The following is a 21,249-nucleotide window of genomic DNA, read 5'->3' as shown; positions in this document are numbered from 1 at the left end:
AACTTTTTTGTTAAAATTTTCATTGACCTTGCAAAGGACCACTCAGTTTTAAAAGAAATGTTGTAACAGTACTATTTTTTGGTTATTAAAGAGTATTGGGATAGAAAACTGCTGTTAATACCCAAAGAAATTAGTTACTTCTATCTGAAATGTTCTTATGACATCTTTTATACTCTAGTAAACTTTTCTTAGCATTTATAAGTGAATATTTAATATAAAATGTTGGAATTTTTTCAGTGTTTCACTATTAACATGAGTTTTTGAGTAATGGGTGTTTCTAATTTACTTTCTCAGAATACAACTAGACAAGCAATTTTGTACTATTTAAAGGTCTGAGAAGAATATCTTAAGCTATTGAGCAGGTCACATCATAGAGTTTCTAGGCTCTGTACTTACCAGGTCCCTTTTTAATAATAAACAAGACATTTCTTTTGGTTTGTTTGGTTTTTTAGGTTTTCTATCTTTCTCTTTGTTTCTGTTGAAGAAGAGAGAAACAGTAAAGATTCCCATTGGGTTTATCATCATTGCTGGATGGGGGTAAGTTAATTCAAATGCTTCCCTGCTGAATTAGTGAGAGCWTGCTAAATATGTTACATGCATCCTCTTTTGTTCTTTCAGAATCCCAACAGTTCTGGTAGGAGTCTTACTAATTGTTGGTGAACGTAGCAACACCAGTATTGACTCTGCTTTTTTCTATGGAAAACATCAGGTAAGAACATGYTCTGTCCTCATCACTTCAGACTTCTGCCATGCTACATGTGCARGCAGCTTTCAGTCAAAGTACAGACTGCTATAATAAAACTATCATTTTAGARTGCTTATAGATTGATATAAAAATGTATTTCTGTAATGAACCACTAGGAACACTTGTTTGGACAAGAACCTTCGTGTTTAGGCAGCTATGACTAAGAAACGGAAGGWAGGCTTCTCAAAGAAGGAACTTAGGAGTGGTAATGAATTGCAGAGCCCTTTTCCTGGCAACTAATTTGTATTCTAGCATGACAATTATCTAAAATTGTTGTTATCYCATAGCTAATTAATTATTGGCTTTTGGTCTGTAATAGATAGGATATACATCACTTGTGTAGCAGGAACTGCTTGTGCTRTGATAGGCTTCTCTGCACAATCATGTGTTGAAAGACCCTGAGCTGGCATTTTTACCAGTAAATAGTTCCTCTCTGTTCAGAAGATATAAGTGTACTAGCATTGGCATTTGTCATATTTTCTCCTTCCCTTTCTTATGGATAGGGAGCCCATGAGTCACTCAGGATTGCTCATGTTCCACTTTCACAAGTACTAAACAGCCTCAGAGTGGATTCTGGGTATCAGAGGCAGATGATTAGAAGGAAAGGCTAATTAATAGGGTGTTCCTCATTGGCAAAAGCATGCAAATTAGAGCACATTCCTCTTTGGAATGAAAGGTGCCTGAGCAGCACTTAACCCAGAACACTAGTGATCCTGAGAGGAAAGGGGATGACAATGAGGGGATTTTTTTTGGATGGCATGGAAAACAGGGGCCCACACACAAACAAAAAACCTGAGTTACTCAGGCAATGAAAATCAGTCTCTTTCAGTGCCATGCAGTGCAAGAGCAGTAAATATAGAAAACATAGTCTTGTTCAGATGCATTTGTAAGTGTATTTAGAGAAATACAGAAATTAGAAAGACAGATATATACAACTATTTTCCTATATTTAATTGCATTTTCTTTGCTTTCTTAACAGATAATTACCACAGCAGTGGTACTGTTCGTCAGTATACTGATGTCAGGTATCTCACTTATGTGCATGAACAGAAGCAGACAAGGGTCAAGCTATGGGGTTTTGAACCCATACTCACCACGTAGCCCAGTGGAGGAGGTTGAAGTGGAAGGGAGTGAGCAGAATCACATTTCAACCACTAAGATTCAGTCTTCTCCAGAATCTTCTGCACAGTCTTCTCCTGCATCTTCAGCACAGTCTTCTCCTGATTCTGCACAGACATCTGCAGAAAGAGGTAGAAAAGTCGATTTTTATAAAGAATAAAYGGCTTAAGGTGCTGTAAACTAGTATTCCTAATGTAATTCTGACCTGGGAAGGATAGTTTGCCACTTCAGATGTTAGACTAGGACAGCAGAAAATTAGATAAAACGGCACAAGTATTTAGGGTTCTGTTTGGAGTTGTGGAAGTGGACAAGAAAAAAAATCTTTGGGTGGTTTTTATGTAACTARTGGTATCTTGATAAGGATGTGATAAATGCAGCCCATTGGGCATCTTAGATTGTTTACTCACTGAGCCATTTCTCTGAGAATGAATTATATACCAACAAAAACAATGTGTTTCTGAGCCTTCTTTTTTGTGAGTAGCCTTTTTGATCACTTCCCTTTTGTTTTGCCTATAACTAAAAGTACTTGCGTTGATTCCATGTTGGTAGTGTTATGTGAAACACTTCTGTGTGTTAGTATTGTAACCCATTTACCCTCTCAGCAAACTGGAAAAATTAAATCTGTCTTCTCCTTTTGGTTTATTTTTGTGCATAACAGTTAGAGCTGCATAGATTGCATTGTTACACTAAGAAAATAAATTATGATAGTGGAGGAAGCTAAGGCACCTATTTCTGTCTATACTTAACAGGTTGCTGTTCTTGTCAAACAACAAATGGTGAATTATCCTGTGCTAAAGACAGCAAAGCAGTGTCAAATGCTGTTGAAAGCAAGGTTCCTCCAATCGAGACAGGTAAAACAGCAGGGTCTCCTTGTTTTAGTACTACAGGCTCCTCCTCAATATCTRTGTGTATTGTTCTCACAAAGAAACTGTTGGAGCTATTGTTCTCTCAATATCTGCCTGGATAACTTACATATGAAATCCAATTATTAGGCAGTATTATAGGTGTTTGTTCTCTTCTGCTGATAGTTGTTTGTAACCTTTCAGTACTCAGGATGAACAGGTTTTTTTGGATGCTGCTTTTTTACCACAAAGCTACTTTGGTGTGTTTTAAGCATTCAGACTTTACCTCTCCATCATTGCCTTGTTTGGGTGCTTGGAAGTTGAATGCATAGCCCTACTTCCATCAGGCTTTTAGCATGGTGCTTTTTTGCGTGCTCATATTTGCATTTTACATCTATAGAAAAAGCCTTTACTGTAAGCACGCACAGATTTTGAACAGCAAATGAGATCTACAGGATCAAGTGCTTACTTCAGATTAGATTAAATGTCCATGCTGCTGTGCACTGTTTATKTCTAGAGGAGAGAGAWGGRGAAAATTGTCTAAGGGGGCCTTAGGAGTCACTAAAACAGAAAAAAATKGATCAAACTGACTGTTCAGCACCTGTCAGGAAACAGTATGCCCAGTGCATTCTCACTGCACATCACTGTCAGTAATCAAAGCTATCTGCCAGTACAACCTTGCTCTTTTTCCTAWTTTTCTTTTCTTGTTTTCATGTATTCTCAACAAGAGGTTCATATCCTAATGCTTTGTTTGCATGCAACATCGTTTTCAATAAATCTAAATATTTTRCACTACAGCATACTTCAGTTATGTCTCCTGTCACAAAATGCTCACTTTCTGCGTATTSGCAACTATTTTATCTATTAAGTAATTTGGACAAGCATCATAAGAATGTCATCAAGAATAGAGGAAGGCCAATATAATTTTCTTATTCTAAAAGATAAAGTAGAAAATACCTTATGGTTGAGTGGAAATTATTTCAACCTCCTGAGTGAACTCTTCAAACTAGAAATCAGTAAAAGCAAATTGTAATGCATACACTTATGTAACTTTGGCTGCAATAAGTACTAATTCTTCTACTATCTCATTGAACCCCGTGAGTTACCTGGTGCAAATTCTTACCTGTGGCCTTGCTAGGAGGTTTTACACTGCCATCTAGAGGAAGATACTCAGAATTTCTTCAAACTCCGTAGCTGGAAGAGACGCATCCATTCTCTTTGTGTTTGGCTCTTTTCTTTGATAGAATTATGATGCTGGTCTGATATACTATGTTAAAAATACAGTTACAGATCTGAAATAAATGTGGTTGTCTGTCTGATCTAGACCTCAACAATGCTAAGATGCAGAGCAAAAGCATTAGAGCTGACATTTGATTATTTTCAAAAATAAATTTAAAATTTAAAAATTGTTCATAGAAATTTCTGTTTTCATTATTTCTAGTAGTGTTTTCTAAATATTAACCACACGTTCTGAAGAGAGACAAATTCTGTTGCAAAAACTTTCTTCATTTTAGGAGCACATGTAAACTGTTTCATTTGAGAGTAGGTGTCTAAGCAGTTCCTTATCAAAACCAGTGTTAAATTTGGTACGGATCACTTCAGCAGAGATACTTACAAGGTAACTTGACTCAGCARGTTACATTAGCAAGTTTGTTCATGGAGTTCTCAAGACAGAAACCTAATGAAAAATTTCTGGTTTGTTTTTCAGTGGATCAGTGTATGAGTCCCTGCAGTGCTCAAACGTGTGTATTGGCTCAGGAAGAACAGCTTCTACAGACTGGAGACCAACAGCTGGCCAGACATGTGYTGCTGTGCTTGCTTCTTGTTGTTGGCCTATTTGCTGTAAATATTCTTTCTCCCCATGTTAACTCATTGAGGTAGAATGATTTTTGGGAAAGCTAAGTAGACAATCCAGTAAAAGTTGGAAAACTGCTTAGGAAACAATTAATTGAATAAAATAGAGGCTATATTTTTGTTCCTTACTGGAAGAGGGATGTCATAAAATTAATTTTTTTTTCTGTGCCACATCATAAATTAAAAGCAAGCTAAGATGGATGATAGCGAGAAGATGCACTGGAAAACCCTAAAGAGCAAAAAAAGTTAAATTCTTTCATTATATCATTCATCGCTACCACCCCTCTTCCCAGTTTTCTCATGAATTGATCTACTCCTTGATACAATTACCAATTAAAAAYATAAAGTGAATTTTATTTCTGAAGGAGACTACAAAAATTGTTCCATTTGACCAAGCTTATACTGGAACCTGGATTTCTCTGAGGTGTTAAGAATRATCTAAGATTATTTCAAATGGGAAAATGCAATTTTGTTGTTTTTAGTGGTGTTTGGGACATCATAGCCCATATTTTAACAGAACTTATCTGAATGATTATGTAGATACAATGAAATAAGGCCAGTTACTTTAAACAATTAGCCTTTCTACCCGAATGGGTTAACTTTGGAGGTTTCCTCTTCTGTCAGGCATCTCAAATAGCTGAAGTGGTATGTGCTTCAGCTTAACATAATCCTAACTCTGCAGGAAATATGTAGCTGGTCTCTGCTAAGTAGCCTAAAGGCAAACACTGCAAATCTGTCTGGGCTAATATTGCCTGTGTTATGCTGAAAACCTAAGTATGCTTRAGGCAAGTTCCTTACATAAACATGTAAAGAGGCAGAACCTCTACACTGCTATTATTGTGTTAGAACAAACCAAGCTTGCCCTTCACACCAAACTATTATGCCTAAYGAAAATGTTTTAAGATGTTTATTCCCTCTCACTTGTCTTTATCTGAATCATTTGTTAAGTAGTGACCATGAAAATGGTGCAAAAATTAATAGCATGTGAAGAGTAAGAAAGTTTTTGATTTTTAACAGTCAGATCAGGTTTGTGGGTTTTGTTGTTTTTCTGTTTTCTTTACAGAATCTCTCCAGTTGTTTGTGGTGGCTGTTCAACCAAGAGCCTGGAAGGTTGTATGTGGAACTGCAGTTCTTCTGTGCTGTGTTTAATTTTGGCCAGGTACTTAGCAATGTTTGTTCTGAAAATGACCTTGTTGGTGGGTATTGCAACACCTAATGCACATCTTGTATGACCAGGAACATTTTCAAAGGTACAAGTGACAACTGAATGCCAAATGCTCGTGGACACTGAGTAGGAATTTAGCCTTATTTGTACCGGAAGCTTCGCTGGTGCCTCTTCCATGGGGTTGCATCAGTTGCAAGATGGCTCCTGGATGCTTTCTCTATCAGGTTTAAATGGCTRTTKGTGGTTTCAATGGCAGCACCACAGYAAAGAGTGAAGATGGATGCTGGCTCTGGCTGCACATGCCCTGTATCAGTGCACCTGACACGTGGTGCCTTTGTCACCCATGAAGGTGAAAGCCAGGCAGTGTGAACACACATACCAGAGCAAGGATTTATAGGTCCATGGGCAGGTGTGCCTACAAGATGCTCACAGTATCAAGTAATGATAGTAGTTTCATATAAAAGTTGCACAAAAGAAATGAATTAAGTRGAGAGCATTCTAACACTCTAATTACAGTAAGTCTGTTCTTTYCTTGACATTAACAAAGACAGATTTAATACCTGGCTGTGTGATTTGCCCTTTGTTCTGAAGTGTCAAGTGGTATGTCACAGCATTAGTTTTACCRAGGTATTTCTTGAAGTGTGTATTTGATGGACTGTTATATATTGATCTGTTTTTTAAGGTCCAAATGAGAAATCAAAGCAGAAACAAAATGTGTCTTGAGTGATATTTAGAGAAGAGGGATAYTTTTCATGTATACATGAAATGTATTTGGCAATGAGTTTTTAACATTTAACTGCTGTTCTATAGAAACCAAAGTTKTTGCTTAATGTTGCTTTTTTTCTATTTTTTTTTTTCCTCCAGGGCTTCATTTGCTTTGGTATTTTTGGCTTAGATAAGCATTTAATCATTCTACCATTCAAGCGAAAGTAAGTAGAGTCTTTACACTTACACCTATAAACTTAATTATTACTGRTCATCATTTTTGAAGAGTGTTGATTTTTCAGTGCTATAGAGCATCCCATTTCATATTTGGTTAATCTTCCAAATTTCTCTCCCACTTGTGGAAAGGTAATTGTAGTTCAGTGTTTGAGAGGTTTTTCTGCTATCCTAATTACACTTTCAAAGACAAAAATCCTGCAGGCTCCCTACAGGTGAAATTTTTGCCAAATGATGGATCTTCAGAAATAATTCCAGCTGATAAGCAAAAATTTAGATGTGGCTGCCGAATCACAATATATCATCACTGTTTTAAAGCCCTGCGTTCATAACTTCATGCAAGTACTTAGTGTGGATGGGCACTTCCACTGAGAAGGAGTGAGCTGTACAAAGCTGTCTTTGACTTAGAGTGAGCTGCCTGCCATGTGAATCCAGCAGCTAGAGCTGGCTCCCAACTCCTCTCTGACTTTCCTTCTGCCCAAGCCTAAAGTAATACCTGTGTGTTCAAAAGCCATACAAAGATATTAACAAGATTGTATGTAAAGTGTTGGGCACAACAGGAGGTTGTGATAAGCTTTCTGGGAGTTCCGTTCTATTACTTGCAATGTCAAAAAAAAAAAAAACGCCCCTGCTTGTTTTGCTGTCTTTAATTTTTCTTTTTCTTTTCTTTTTTTTTTTTTTCTTTTCCTAGACTTGAGTTTTTCTGGGGTGGAAGAGAAGCAGCAGGGCATACAGATCCCTCTGTACCTGAGGAAATCAGGATGACCTGTCAACAGTTTGTTCGTTATCACAGAGATCACTGCGTCAAAAGTATTGTCAGAGACAGAAGGTAAGATTCTTCCCTGCATGTATAACCTGTTACAAAGCACATAGCTCACCTTTGGAAAATAATGGAATGCAGTTTCATTTGTGAGTGATTCCTGTTGTGGCATATTTATGCAAACCTAAAGATAAGGATTAAAAATTTAACTGTAACAGAAATGTTTCTAGCCTCACACTGAAACATTGAGGTACAAGTTAYCACATTATCCCACCTAGGTTTTAAATAAATTATAAAAAGTTTTTTATAATTTAGGGATTTCCCCAGGTTTTGCTTTTAACCAGASTACAGAGGATAAAATCTTTCTGAAAAAAATGTATATGATAATACCTGTAATATTGCATTGAGACCCTTTATTTCTTTCACTTTTAAACTTAAAAGCTGTCTGTATTTGTAACTAAATGCTTTATAGAAGGCAAAACTCTTGCAATTGGTCTTAGTGGCCACTCATTGTGTGAGATTATAGTGGGTCTAGGACTTTGACAGCTTTTGAGTTTATATAATTTCTTTCGCTCATACCCCTAATGAAGCCTGAACCTCAATGTATGAGATCAGTAATGATTTCAGAGGCAAATTATGATACCTAAATAAAGGMTTATGCCTTCAGATATGTGTAGGTGGATGAGAAGAGTAATGCAAACAGAAGCAGCAGGAACAAGAAAATGATTCTGCCTTTATTTAAATATATAAAATGGAAACATGAAGAATTTTTCTAACAGGACACTTTGACTCTTCTTTTCACATAAGCTTTTATGTTTGGCAGAATCTGGTGGACTTTTAATGGTCAAGTAGTCTAAAACCACATTCTAAAACTGTTTCAGACAGTGTCATGATTTTGTTCAGTCTCTTCAGAAGTCAGAAATGTTCCATAAGAAAAATATATCAGAAAGATGTTTGTTGTGAAATAGAACTGGTTTTACAGCTGTGTTTCCTGTGCCTCTGCTGCTATTGTGGTTTCTTGGGCTTTGGCCTGTTCATTTAGTTGGATTTAGTGGTTTTTATTAATCATATATCCACCTGATAATACATGAAAATATGACCTTTGTTGCTTCGTTGTTGTAATATTACGTTTCTGCAGAACTTGGTTCGTGTCTTACTTCTTGTGATTTAAAACAGTGCTTTTATCTTCTCATTTTAAATATTCATCTAACTTGATCCTATCCTCTTTGATTTAAATATGCTGTAAATGAGAGCTTATAACCATGGATTTTAATTTACTTCATTTTTGTATCTGCTGATAGATGTTAGCACTTGCTCTGTGTTACTTACTGCTTTTAACTTAAAAAAAAAAAGGAAAAAATTTGCTTATGCTGTCTTTTAGCTCTTAATCACCTTTAGAAACTGTGCTTGGATTCCACAGAGTAGATTTTAGATAACCAGAAACATTCATTGCTGCAGGTAAATTTTTTCATGGTATGTTTACTGAAACTAAGTATATGACAGCAGCATTGCCTCATAAATCATAAAAAAAATTAGTCTTCTTGTAAAGGTTTTGTTTATTCTTAGTACTGCGTGTGTGGTAAATATTTAACGGACATGCAAATTATAAATGGGTTTTGTTTACAATGTGTATAAGCAGCTAGTGTCTGTTAAAAACTGTTCAGGAATTATAAAAAGAGTTAAAATTCAAACTGAGTCTCTGAGTCCCTGCACACAGGTTGCTCTCAGATCAGATACTTTTGCAGAAAGGGTCATGGTTAGAAATACATGGGAAGTAAGTATCCAAGAAATGGAATTACATTGTGTGAGTTTTTAGGAAAAACGCTATTGATGTCCGCTGAATTTTTCGTGCACAAGCCTAAAACAACTTTGTATGTCCATATTCCTTCTCATTGAAATGTTTGTAGGAAAAGGTAGTGAACATTGGCATGTCCCTAATGGACAAAACTTGCAAATTCTCTTCTAACATGCTCTTAACTATCATGATGTCTTTCCTTGTTTCCTGCTATTTTTCCTTGCCTTTCCCCATCGTGCAGTGGTGATACCAGATTTACAGAACATGTGGGTGAATCATTCCTTTGACATACAGGTGTGGTGCAAAGATCTCCACCGGCATCTTCTTTGGCTGTGATCTGGTGAACTGGCTGATGCAAGTTGGCCTTGCCTCGGACCGTGGAGAAGCTGTGATGTACGGGGACAGGCTGCTGAAGGGAGGCGTCGTCCAGCACATCACAAATGAATTTGAGTTTCGTGATGAATACCTTTATTACCGCTTCATTCCTAAGAAATCTGTTGCAGCTGAGAGCCATTGACCTGAGCATGTAGGGAAAGGACAGGTACTTAGGGGTGACCACATTCTCTGCCTTCACTGCTGAATTTGGAAGTATTTCTATCTCAGAGAACTGTGTTATTCTGCCTTGTAAAATTTAGAGATGTGGTTCTACTTGTGTCTATTCTGAAGAAAATAGTAGCAAGCTATATTTAGTCAGCATTCCAGCCAGAATGCAACTAAACAAAACCAGATGCTCTGGGTTTAGAGCTTTTTTTTTTTTCCATTTTGAGCAAAAACAAATAGTAAAATGATATGTGTCACTGTTGCATTTTAAAGGCATTATAACTGCAGCTTTAATGACTGATGCCATAATGAGGGAAAAAATCCCATGAAAGGTATTTTTCATGTGGCTGGATGTTTYCCATATTTTAGTTTGATGAAGTATTGATGCCTCTTTATAGTCAGGCTTCCCCCTGACTTCACAGAAATAGGATTTCTTCTGTCATACCTCAGTTTTTACTATTCTGCTCTTGTCTAATACCTGGAATTTTTTTAGCTGTTTACACCTCAGATCAGGTATGTTTCTTCTTCCTTAAAGACAAAATACTCCACTTACAAAGATAGAATTGTTGTGACAATAGTTCCAATGTCAGGCAATTAAGGCTGAGCAAATATTGAGTGGAATAAGTACTGGTTTTGTCCAAACCTACCAAATCTTAAAACCATAAAAATACCCACCAGTCTCCCAAAATAGGAAATTATTTAATTAATTAATTTGTTCTGAAATTTTGCCTTATGGTGGTAGTAATAGCTTTATCAAGAGCAGATTTTTACATTCAGAAGTGCCAGCCTCAAGTAAAGTTTYATGGAAGCCTTGGATACATGTGCAAGTCAAGACAAAATTCTTTTTCAAATCATAAAACTTTTTAAATTAAATTAATGACTTAAATCTATTATATAAAGAATCCTAAATGAACATCCAAATTAGGATTTAGAGTAGCTAAAGATCCTAGATTTTAGTTGATTGCCTAACACAGGTTTCTAATAAACCTCAGGTATCCTCCTGGAATGTTTAAATAGTTACGTTAGTATCATTCAGATTCCTGTGCACTAAAGGCAGAATCTGAGAACCCGTGTGTCTTCTGCAGTATTTTGAAAAGATTAAAAAAAAGTATTTTATCTGATAGCCATTATGCTGCCCTTTTAAAACTGCAAGAACAGCATTWATATGTCTGTATAAAAATTTTATGTAGTGAGGGAAAGGAATCCAGGTATTAAAAATTATTTGCTGAAGCATATGAATAACTTGTCATCCTTTTTCTTTCCCTTCTTTTTTCCTTTTTTTAGTACACAGATTTTTATTACATCTACTTTGCATCTACTTTGTATTAAGAACTACAAGTGATTTTAGCAGCATAAGCTACTATTCAACAAGCAATTGTTTTATGGTTGCTATAATTCCCTGCAAGACTTAAATTGAAAAATTAATTCCTTTTACTGTCAGTCTTATTGCARTGTGCACAGAAACATAACATCATGCTGCATATGTATACTATATAACCTGGTTTATTTTRATGTTTTCCATCAACAAAATAGTTGATGTTTGTACCAGACTGTGGCTGCAAAGAAAATAACGTGATTCCACTATGAATGTTGAAGACAGCTGCATCAAATATTTTGGAATAATTAGATATATGTGACTTAAGAGCAGAAATYGTGAGTATGTCTGGCTTCTAAATACTGCAACTTGTCAATAAATCTGTTTCTTGATTTCAGAATTGTGAGCTGTGATGTGGTGTGTGAGAGGGCTATGTGTGCATCTCAAGGTCTATGACAAATTTATTTTTCTGAGAGATTTGTTAACAYGGCTCTTGGGTTTCAATCCTGGTGTTCCTTAAATCCACCCTTGATCCTTTTTAGATAGGCAGAGCACTTGTTAATGGGTGTCCACCCAAAGATACATCCATACCAGAAGTGTTTCRCATTATCTACTTACCAAATACAATTTTTTTTTAAATTCTTCAAACATTCAAGAATTTGATCTTCGGGTAGTTTTACAGTTCTGTTTATAGTCATTGTTCTTGCACTCTTGCCTTTCTCATTTTCATTATAAAAGTCCTGCTTTCCTTTTTATAATGGTTCTGCTTCCTCCTAGATTTTAACACAACATATCTGTTTTAAGTAAGAAATTGCTTAAAGTTTCCTCATAGAAAAAGCTCACCATTACAAATCTAATATAGCGAACACCTTTAATTATCAACCAACACCAAATTCTSTTGGATTTACTGCTACAACACTATGACTGCTGATACCATACCCCATTAGTGTGATGAGACTGTCATGGTTAATAAATAAAGAAGCTAGGAATGAAATGCAGCATATAATATTTTGGGTTTAAATCACTGGTACTTCTGGAAGCCAAGAATAGACTTTGAATTGCTTTAGAAATTTAAGTAACCCTTTTATCTGGAAAATATTTGCTTCCACCAAGGAGCACTGACAAGTTTTGAATAGTTGACAAGCTGACGTTATGTCAATAGTTGATGTACTGTTGTGTGTATTTCTGGTAGTTAGAAATAGCTTTGCTTTAAAGAAGTGSTCAGTCGTGGAATGACTTCYTTYATTTTGAAKGTGGGTTAGTTTGGGATAAATCTCYTAACTTGGAAGCTAAGTTCCATGAAARTWTCTATTGAACAAGTTTRGAGGAATGTCCAGTGAAAATTTGGATCTTTTTTCTAGGACTAATCTCAAAATAATTGTCATAATGAACTGGGATGGATAGAACACTCRATTTTCTAGTAAGAAATTTTAGTACTTTTTTAATTTCAATAATGATCCTTCATAAAGCTTTTAAAAACAGCTGCAAGATGCATTCCTAGGYGAAACCCATATAAAGATTGCCCTCTAGGGGACATTCTGATTTTTTTTTTTTTTTAATATGATTGTGGGAGGGATTATTTATTTCTCCTCATCCCATCTTGATTTTCTGTTTTTACATTGCGTGTATTCTAAGAGGATGAAATCCCAAGGGAAAAGGTACTGAAATACCCTGTACTCTGATAGCCATCAYTGAACTGTCTCCACTTATTACATTGTTTTTACTTTGTATCTTGTAGACCGGTACAAAAAAAGCAACAGGTAAATATGGGCACAGTTAGACTTTATCTGCCTAAGTGGACCAAAATGCCCAACCTAGTTAATGGCCACACCATCATTAAGTGGCCAAAAAGTTCACTTTAAAGCCTGCTCCAACTTCATTGTTGTTTTTCCTGTATAGCTTCAATATTTGCACTGTAGTATAAAACTGTTACACTTGGTTTGCTCTGCTGCCTGAAAACTTGATTCATACCTTGKTTTCCAGCATAGTTCCACCTGGCATTTACTGAGGCTTTGAAGCTATGAAAGAGTTAGTGTAGTTCATGATCAAAATAGGAAAAAATAKATCCATAAGGAAAACAGATAAACAGAGCAAATTTTTATTAAATCTATCTTCCAGTTAACAAACTGGACTATTGAACTTCTGTATTGACCCACTGTGCTGTTGAACTTGTAAGAAATTTTGTTGTCAACACAGGCACAAAATGTCCACAGTCAACTCAAACACACTTTGTCTTACCTCCCACTCACTCTTCTTGCTACTGCTACGTGGTACACATTAGGCCACTAGAACTAGAAAGTTCATGAGCCTTTCCTAACTCGACAGTTTCTTGATGTGCATCTGAACACAGCATCCCAAGTTAATTTCTACTTTTACTTTAGGATCASAAAGAATAAATTCTGCCAAGCTCTTTAATTTTCATATTAATTCCGCTGACTTCATTGACTATTTATTTTGTCTATATTTACCATTTTTTGCCAGTGGRGTATTGAACAGTTTACAAAATGAGGAAACTGCATGTGAAAAATCATCAACGAATGATGTTTCTGTGGTCTGCTGTGTTTCTGGGGATGCAGTGTCATATCCAMTACTGCTGCTGCAGCTCTAATTCACCATTTCATATGACAAGTTTACTTCTGAAGGTTTGCCAAAGTGCTGAGTTTTGAGTGCCTTTTTTTGTTTTTCCTTACAGTCATGCTTGTTATCCTGACCTATTGATTACGCGGTAAAATCAGAGTCTTCTTTGTTGTTTGCTCAGTTTGTCCCTTGCCACAGATAATAAAAGCAGTGTCATTGTTCATCATTACTTTTAAACAGCATGAGGAAGGATGAGTTCCTGGGCAAAAAGTCCATAGTCTAGTAAYTTTGGCAAAACAAGTCAGGGTTTAAAAGGCTTTATATGAAGTGAAAAAAAAGTATTTGTAAGTGTCCCACTGAGTACATAAATATACTTGTGTACCCCGACCTCTTCCTTTCTAGTTGCCCAATTTTAAAAATAAACAATTCGAAAAACATTTTAGAACTCCCACATGATGTTATAAAGTGCACTGCAGAATTAATTTGACAATAATCATCTTGTACATAAATAAGTTTATTTTTCACTATAAACTATAGGGGAGGGCAAATAGGGAAGTGGAATCTGTGTAGTAACTTACAGGATGCTTGCATTGTTGAATTCCATGTAGTAAGATTTCACAACCACTCAGAGCAAAATTACAATTGCGGTTTGTTTATAGCGTACCTTGAATTCTCTGCCTCATTTTACATGGAAGGAGTAGAAGGTTCAGATATGAAATGTATCTTAAATGGTTTTACTGAACAACTGAGTATCAATCATACTAGACTTGTGTATCACTTCCCTTTTTCTTCGRTGTTTATAATAGCTTCTACATTTTAGAAAGTTTTCACCATGGCCATTTTAATCCAGGTAGTCTGAAATTCTGCTACAGTTCTCTTGATTATAAAAGCTATGTGTGTGTACACTAGAACGGAGTTCTCCAAGGCTRAGTTAGTGTTCTTCATTCAGAGATGGGATTGTTCCCCACTTCAGTCAAACTACTGCATTCTAATTGCATYTGTTTGCTGGCAAAATCAATCTCTGCTGACAGCTTTGTGCCATGTACAAAGCCACTGCCTAGCTCTTAAGAGCCTTCTCAGCATTGTTTCTTACAATCAAAAGCCATTTGTCCTGAATACGAATCCACATCTTTAAAATTGTCCATGCTATGTGGTATACTGAAAACAAGATGTTAATCTATATAGCCTTTTCATTAGAAAACCTAATTATAATCAAAATTTTACAACATTCAAATAATATTCTTAGCCATATATTTTGAGTTCTTCTTCTACACACTGTGAAAAAAGATTAACCACTTGGTTATTATCAAGACATCCATTTTGCAGGATTGATTCCATTTGACTTATCTTCTGTTTCTCCAACTCTTGTATCTCTTTCARCATTTCTTTACCTTTATCCTGCAAAAAGAAACATTTATTTCACTAAAAACGATACAGAATACCTAGTGATCACCCTAACAAAATTCTGCTGTACTGTCCTTATTTTAATATTTTAAGTTTCTAGGGTACACATTTATGTTGGTAGAAGTCAGTATCATGACAGGTTTTCTTAGATATCTTTCYTAATATCACTCACTTCCATCTCCCAAGTCTAATGGATTGAAAAAAATTAAAGCTGATTTAGATATTAGTTACCAAAACTTAAGTGGGCATATGACTTATTTATTTTAAAGAACATCTATCTGTAAATAGGAGAGATGTTACTGTTAAATTTAGTAGCTATCTTCCTCCTTCACATTGGTGTTCAACTATCTTTGTCATGGTGTTTCCTTCCCTGTCTATACTGAACAATGATCAAAGGCAACCTCTGCTTTCCAGCTGAGACCAGGGTCCTGAATAGTTGTAAGTACTGCTAGCAGAAGTTGTGTCTGCTGGTGGCTGCTCAAGCATTTCCCCATTACCTGTCTGGTGGGGGTGGCTCTGCAAGGTGAGCAGCACAGATCCTTAGCTGGGGCTCAGCCTGCGAGTACAGCACAGTGCTGGCTGCAGTTTTCAGTGTTTGAAACAYGTGCATGCCAGATGCCAACACACTGGGCTTCTGGGACACTGCATTGTTTGCAGTCCATCAAAGGGCATTAAATGGTATCAATTAACAAAATGTGAGCCAGGACCTTATATAAACCACCTGCTTGCATTGAAATCTAATATAATCAACGTACCTCGATAGTTCCCATAACTACAGCAGCACTTTCATGTTTTTTATAGAGCTCATGTCTTCGATCTGGTTTACTCTGAAAACGTGGTTGCTTCTTAACTGGATCRTCATGCCCAAATGTAGGGGATGTAGTTTTTAATAACTGAGTAACATTGGGCACAAAAATGAAAGGCTTGAATATAGACCTAGAAAGAGAAAAAAGAATAGAGGTCCTTTACTGACATGGTTTTGTTAAAATTGTTGAGTCAGAAATTGCTGTGTTTTTTCTCATTCTTCTACTTGCTTCTTTTAACAAAAGTATTTAAAAAAACATCTAACTGATGTTAAAGTCTTTGTCATAGAAGTGTTTCATTAAGTAGGTTGGGAGGTACCATTAATGTACATAATGTGCATTAATGTTCCTCCTACGTTTTGAATGTGCTTTTCCAGGGRAAAAAAAAACCCAAAGCAAAAAATTAATACAGTTGGACAAACTGCAACACTTTTTCATTTAGCTATTTATGATTTTTTTTTTCCGATTTGCTTGCTGCTACATCACCTGGCAGGATCTGGAGTTCCAGTAAAGAAGTGAATACAGGGCAGATTAGGCTGCTGAGGCAGTACAGACACCATGCTGCCAGTTGTCATAAATCCACCTTCCATGTTAATGCCACTTTCTTTGTCACGAAGAATTTCCATCATTATTTCAGGAGTGATAGATCCTATTCAAGATAGAATACAATTATTTAGCCACAGAGCTACTTATAATACCAACTGAATAACGTGTTCCCTACAAGGGGCTGCGTTTTCCTTTAATAGGCAATGCCAGTTTTAATTTGTCTGTGTTGGCAGGGGAAAAAAATCATCCCAATGGCATACCTTAATATGCAATACACTTGTATTGCTTTCCCGAAAGTATTTCAAAGAAAGGTGGTAATAACATGACTTTAAAAAAGGGGAATAGAAAGAAAAATTATATTTCCCAGGAAGGTAAGTTAGGCTAGCAAATGGTCATTCAGAAAGTAACTCCTCAGATGAAAATTGGTAGCTTGGATTAAAAAGTTACTATGAAAATTACACACTTTGTGGAAATTAAGACAAATCATTATAATACTGGTAGGTATTTGAACAGAGTTAATACCATTGTGTTGCTTTGAAACTATAGTTTGTGGGGTTTTTTTTTTCAGATTTTCATCCTCTGACCTTACAGAGCACCTAGGCTTCAAGGATGGACTGCAGTGGCATTATATTCTATGCTCAGAAACTACAGTGGTACATCCATTTGTAAAGAGGTCTTAATCAGCAACCTGTGTGAGGTACAATGCCAAGTGTCTATTGAAATAACTTTGCTCAGGAGATAAAAAAAAACCCCTTTCCATGTATGCCTCTACATCCAGTCTTCAGATGATATTGTTGTTACTGTACATCACACGCTGAAGCTCAGACACTGGTATGGTATTACCAAACCAAYATTCTAACAGGTAACACTTGCAGAATGGTTTTCTTTTCACATTTGATGTACCAGTAGAGGGTATGCTTAGGGCAGAAAAACATAACTGCACTTTTTTTTTTTTTAAGGTATCATCAACCATTTTAATATTTTAGTATTTCCCTTAGTGAGTTCTAACTGCTAAAAATTCTTTTTTTAAATCTGSCTTGCTGTTTCCTTTTAAAATAATTACTCTGCTGCTAAATCAGGTGTCTCCAATATTATTTTACCATGCATGCCCCAGGTTGCCTGTAGACAGGCATGCAGCACTACATTTCAGCAAGAAAACACGTATTCYCACCATTGCTGGGAAGGCTGGAGAGTTAAAGAAATTGGCAAACTAGATGAATCAAAGAAATTTAAGGAAGCAATGATCATTTTGTCAGCTACAACTTGGCAACCAGTCCAGTAGAAAAGAAGGTACTGCATATRTTCCACTAGATTTTATTATTCTGTTTGCCTGAAATACATTCCCTAGTCTTTGAAATATAAATAGTRTTTCTCTAAAAATGGTCTTCATATAGTAGGCAGCCTGGAAAAACCACACAACTGTAATGCCACTGAGTAAAAAAGCAGGGAAGGATGGATGAAAAAAACGGTGATTTTACTGATGCTGTAAACCAAATAACTTTTTGTCAGGGCCCCTACTTAAAATAAATCTAAACAAAGTGAACCATATGAGGCTGATAACCTGAACACCTAGTGGGATTTTTAAAATGGCTCAGTTAAATGCCTGAAAATGGGGATTTAGAATGAAAACACTGATACAATCTCAGCATTGTTATAATACAAGTAAATACAGGTATTATGAAAATGCTTTGAGTATTCAGAACCTGCAATTCCCAAAATGAATGTAGGATTTACATGATCACCAGAGCAAGATAGCAAAAGTAATTCGCTCTGATGCATTAACTAAATACTAAACTTGGTCTGGCAGAGTTCAGCCAAATAAGTAAAAGAAACAAAGGGGTGCAGATTAATCACCTCAAATGAGCTTGTGAATACAGCTACAGCAAAAACCTGCTAGATGGACGCAGTTAGAAGTAATAGCTTCTTTCTCTAGAGGTCTGAAAGGTAAGTGCATGAATTAGTGACTGCTTAGAGTACAGAAAATTATTTTGTTCTGCTCTCATTATTAGACCACACAAGATTGGAGTAGCCATTACAGTGAAACTACAAAGATTTAAAAATCAATGTCAAAAATAAATGCAAGATATGTATCTTGACGCTGTGCTGTTGTCTTATATAAATGGTACGAGACTGAAGTTGTTCATAAGGTTCTTTGTGGCTGCAAACTACTGGKAATCTGTTTTAGCCTCTAGGTTTTTTCTTTAGCAGTACATTAATAATATATAACTTATCAAAATGTTTCAGAACAGGTCTTACAGGGCATTTAGTGGGAGGCTTATAATGTGACCCCTCAGTGTTGTTACTATAGCTCTGTATGTTTCATATTTGACCCTTTTTTCAATTATTCCTCCTCAATAAATTAGCAAAAATTGACAGAAACTTCCAAGTTTAGCACTTCTCTTTTAGGCAGAAAGTTATTCTAGCAAATTCTGGTTCACCAAGTCATGTGAATGATTGCTTGCATCAGATACATAATCATTTATGATTTAAATTAAAGTAGCTCTCTAAATACTTTGCATATCTTGAAAAAAAAATACAAAGGATACCTTTGTGTTTGTTCAGAAGCTTATAGCCTTCACAGTATCGGCCTCCAGATGTGGTCATTCTGGCAGTATTGACATAAGAGTACGTGGCAGCAAAATCAAATTCCTTTTCCCCATCCCACCAGCCATTGCTTTTGGCATATTCCTTCAATTTTGGGTGTTCTCTGTCAATCTTGGTTGTGATTGAGAGCTGGTTGGAAATATTCCGTATGCCTCCTGTTTGTAAGTTGCGGAAAGAATTGTTTTAATACATTGAAGGAGTTTTCTTGATATTTTGTTTACAATTAACTTAGTATAGCAAATTAGCACTGAAGWTTCTCCTACAAGATCTGTGAGTCCGGTGGTTTATTTCTGGCCCTCTCTTCCCCACTATGTGTATTTTTCTGATTGAATTTCCACTGCCACTCACTTCTGACTTACTTGCTTCTATTACCAACATTGTATTTCAGGTTCTGGTCCTGATTATTCCCACCTTTACATTCTTCTTCCAAAGATATATAGCTTGTCCTCCTAAGTCCACTGGAAGAATCAGCCACTTCAGGGCCCAATAGATCAATCCTGTCCCCAAATGAAATTGTCAGGGATTGCTACCATCCTTAAGACCACCAATACTGCTGTCATTCTCATGCCAACCTTCTTGCTGTCCTCTGTTTTCCAAGTGTAGGAGTGGTTATCTCTGGCCTKTCACTCAGCTTCTCCGAAAAACTGCTAACTACTCTACACTCACACCCTAAGAAGCAATTCCTGTTGTTTACAGGCACATGTATGTAGCTAGAGGTTAGTTTGATGCCTTAATGAAGTAGTAAATGAAAACTAGAGAACTACTAGTGGYCATTGAACTTGAAATGTTTACAATGAAGAGCATCATCCATACCTTCAACTTTTTCTGCTGCCCAGTACTTTCCTGATGTCTCCAGCACCCACGCTTCCTTTCTGTCAGCTATCAGAAAACTGTTGTGGTATGTAAATGACATGTGGCTCTCCATACAGTTTCCTCCCTGTCCATATTTTTCCAGCAAATCAACTATGAYATTAAGAGCCTTTTCAGCTGTGTCTGCTCTCTCAAGTCCAAGCCTAAAACAAAAGGGAGATGTTATTTTTGGAGCTATAAATTCCACACAGAACATACAAGCTGACCTAGAATGATATTTCTATATATACCTGATAGTCAGATAAAGGGCTTCTTTGAAGTGGGTCCTCATGTACTTGACATAGGAAGAAATGGAAATACAGAAAGGCAGGGAGAGGGCTCCCACAAAATGCTTACAAGTCCTATGCAGGTATTGGATGGGGGGGGGGGGGGGGGACTGTATGGAAGGAATTGACTGATTGCTGTAGGTTAATGACAGTTAGACTGGTACCCATAGGGTAGGAACAGGAACTTGTTATTTACATGGAAATGGGCTGATGCGTGAAAGATGAGGGAACAGGAAAGGAGTACAGACCCAAGCAAAAGGCCGAAACAGTAGTTCCTGAAGTCCACCTGTGCTCTTGAACGTCTTTCAGTTTAGTATAACTTTTATAGAAAGAAAAACATTTGCTAATTTTTTGACAGATTCTGGTCTAGTGCCTGTGCCAAGAAATACTAATTTTTAACCAGGGCTGGAACAGTGGAAGAAGTGTCTTCTCAAAGTGAAAGCACATATTTCCCCATATAATTCAAACCACATGTTTCCACTAAATTCCAAATCACATACCATTTATCAAAAAGAAAGTAAAAGCCTGTGCACACCTCACGAGGTCCATGCCGAGGAGAGCTTCACCATCGCAGACCTCTTCCCTGCCCCAGACCGCCTCGTTGCCGATGCACACGCCGTGCTCGTTGGCGCCCATCTCGGCCCCCCAGAGCCAGGAGGGGCGGCTCAGCACCACGGCGTGCGTCCTCTCCACCTGCTCGATGCTGATGTAGGTGCACTGGAAGAGGGCAGAGCACACACCGAGTCACCGTCCCGCTGATCCCCCGGCCGAACSGCGGGCTGAGCACGCAGGTAACGGGTGGCAGCGGTGCTTTCGCAGCCTCCCGCAGGAACGGTCCTGCTCMGCGCCCTCACCTCCAGCGCGGCGCCGGGCGGGTGCGCGGCGGCCGGGAAATGCACCACCTCCTGCACCTCGTCCGCCGGCCGGTCCGAGTTCTTCCCGAACACCACGCGGCCCCCGGGCGCGGCGGGCGGCAGCGCCACGAAGGTGTCGCAGGAGCGGGGCGGCGGCCGGGGGGACATGGTGAGGGCTGAGGGGCTGAGGGCCGTGCGCCCAGAGCTGCGCCAGCCCGGCGGCAGGAGCGGCGCGGGGCGGGGCAGGCGGT

The 21,249-nt window shown here is 37.4% G+C and overlaps 2 protein-coding genes across 4 annotated transcripts in view; one reads left to right on the top strand and one right to left on the bottom strand.

The window, feature by feature from the left end:
• The window catches only part of GPR155 (G protein-coupled receptor 155), a 36,669-nt gene extending 25,189 nt beyond the window's left edge, over positions 1–11,480 (top strand). For 2 of the 3 annotated variants that reach the window (XM_057363681.1, XM_057363680.1), the window contains 9 exons: positions 453–537; positions 619–709; positions 1,725–1,995; positions 2,614–2,715; positions 4,415–4,548; positions 5,624–5,719; positions 6,590–6,654; positions 7,356–7,493; positions 9,514–11,480. In XM_057363681.1, the coding sequence (XP_057219664.1) occupies positions 453–537; positions 619–709; positions 1,725–1,995; positions 2,614–2,715; positions 4,415–4,548; positions 5,624–5,719; positions 6,590–6,654; positions 7,356–7,493; positions 9,514–9,736 (1,205 nt within the window). In that variant the 3' untranslated portion in view covers positions 9,737–11,480. Of the gene's footprint in view, positions 1–452; positions 538–618; positions 710–1,724; positions 1,996–2,613; positions 2,716–4,414; positions 4,549–5,623; positions 5,720–6,589; positions 6,655–7,355; positions 7,494–9,460 lie in introns of all 3 variants that reach the window. The other variant, XM_057363682.1, reaches the window with a different exon arrangement.
• Positions 11,481–13,198: 1,718 nt separating this feature from the next.
• SCRN3 (secernin 3) lies at positions 13,199–21,234 on the bottom strand. Its single transcript, XM_057363679.1, has 7 exons — positions 20,999–21,234; positions 20,680–20,861; positions 19,822–20,021; positions 18,951–19,163; positions 16,345–16,507; positions 15,811–15,991; positions 13,199–15,049 (listed from the first exon to the last, which is right to left on the bottom strand). Exons 1-7 carry the CDS (start codon positions 21,164–21,166, stop codon positions 14,894–14,896), a joined length of 1,263 nt encoding a protein of 420 aa, XP_057219662.1. The 5' UTR covers positions 21,167–21,234; the 3' UTR covers positions 13,199–14,893.
• Positions 21,235–21,249: the final 15 nt, after the last annotated feature.

Source organism: Malurus melanocephalus, unplaced genomic scaffold, assembly GCF_030028575.1.
Source record: "Malurus melanocephalus ecotype Western Australia unplaced genomic scaffold, MMel_1.1 scaffold_30, whole genome shotgun sequence".
Lineage (NCBI taxonomy): Eukaryota > Metazoa > Chordata > Aves > Passeriformes > Maluridae > Malurus > Malurus melanocephalus.
The sequence above is the reverse complement of the archived record's forward strand: the minus strand, read 5'-3'. Positions and strand labels throughout refer to the sequence as shown.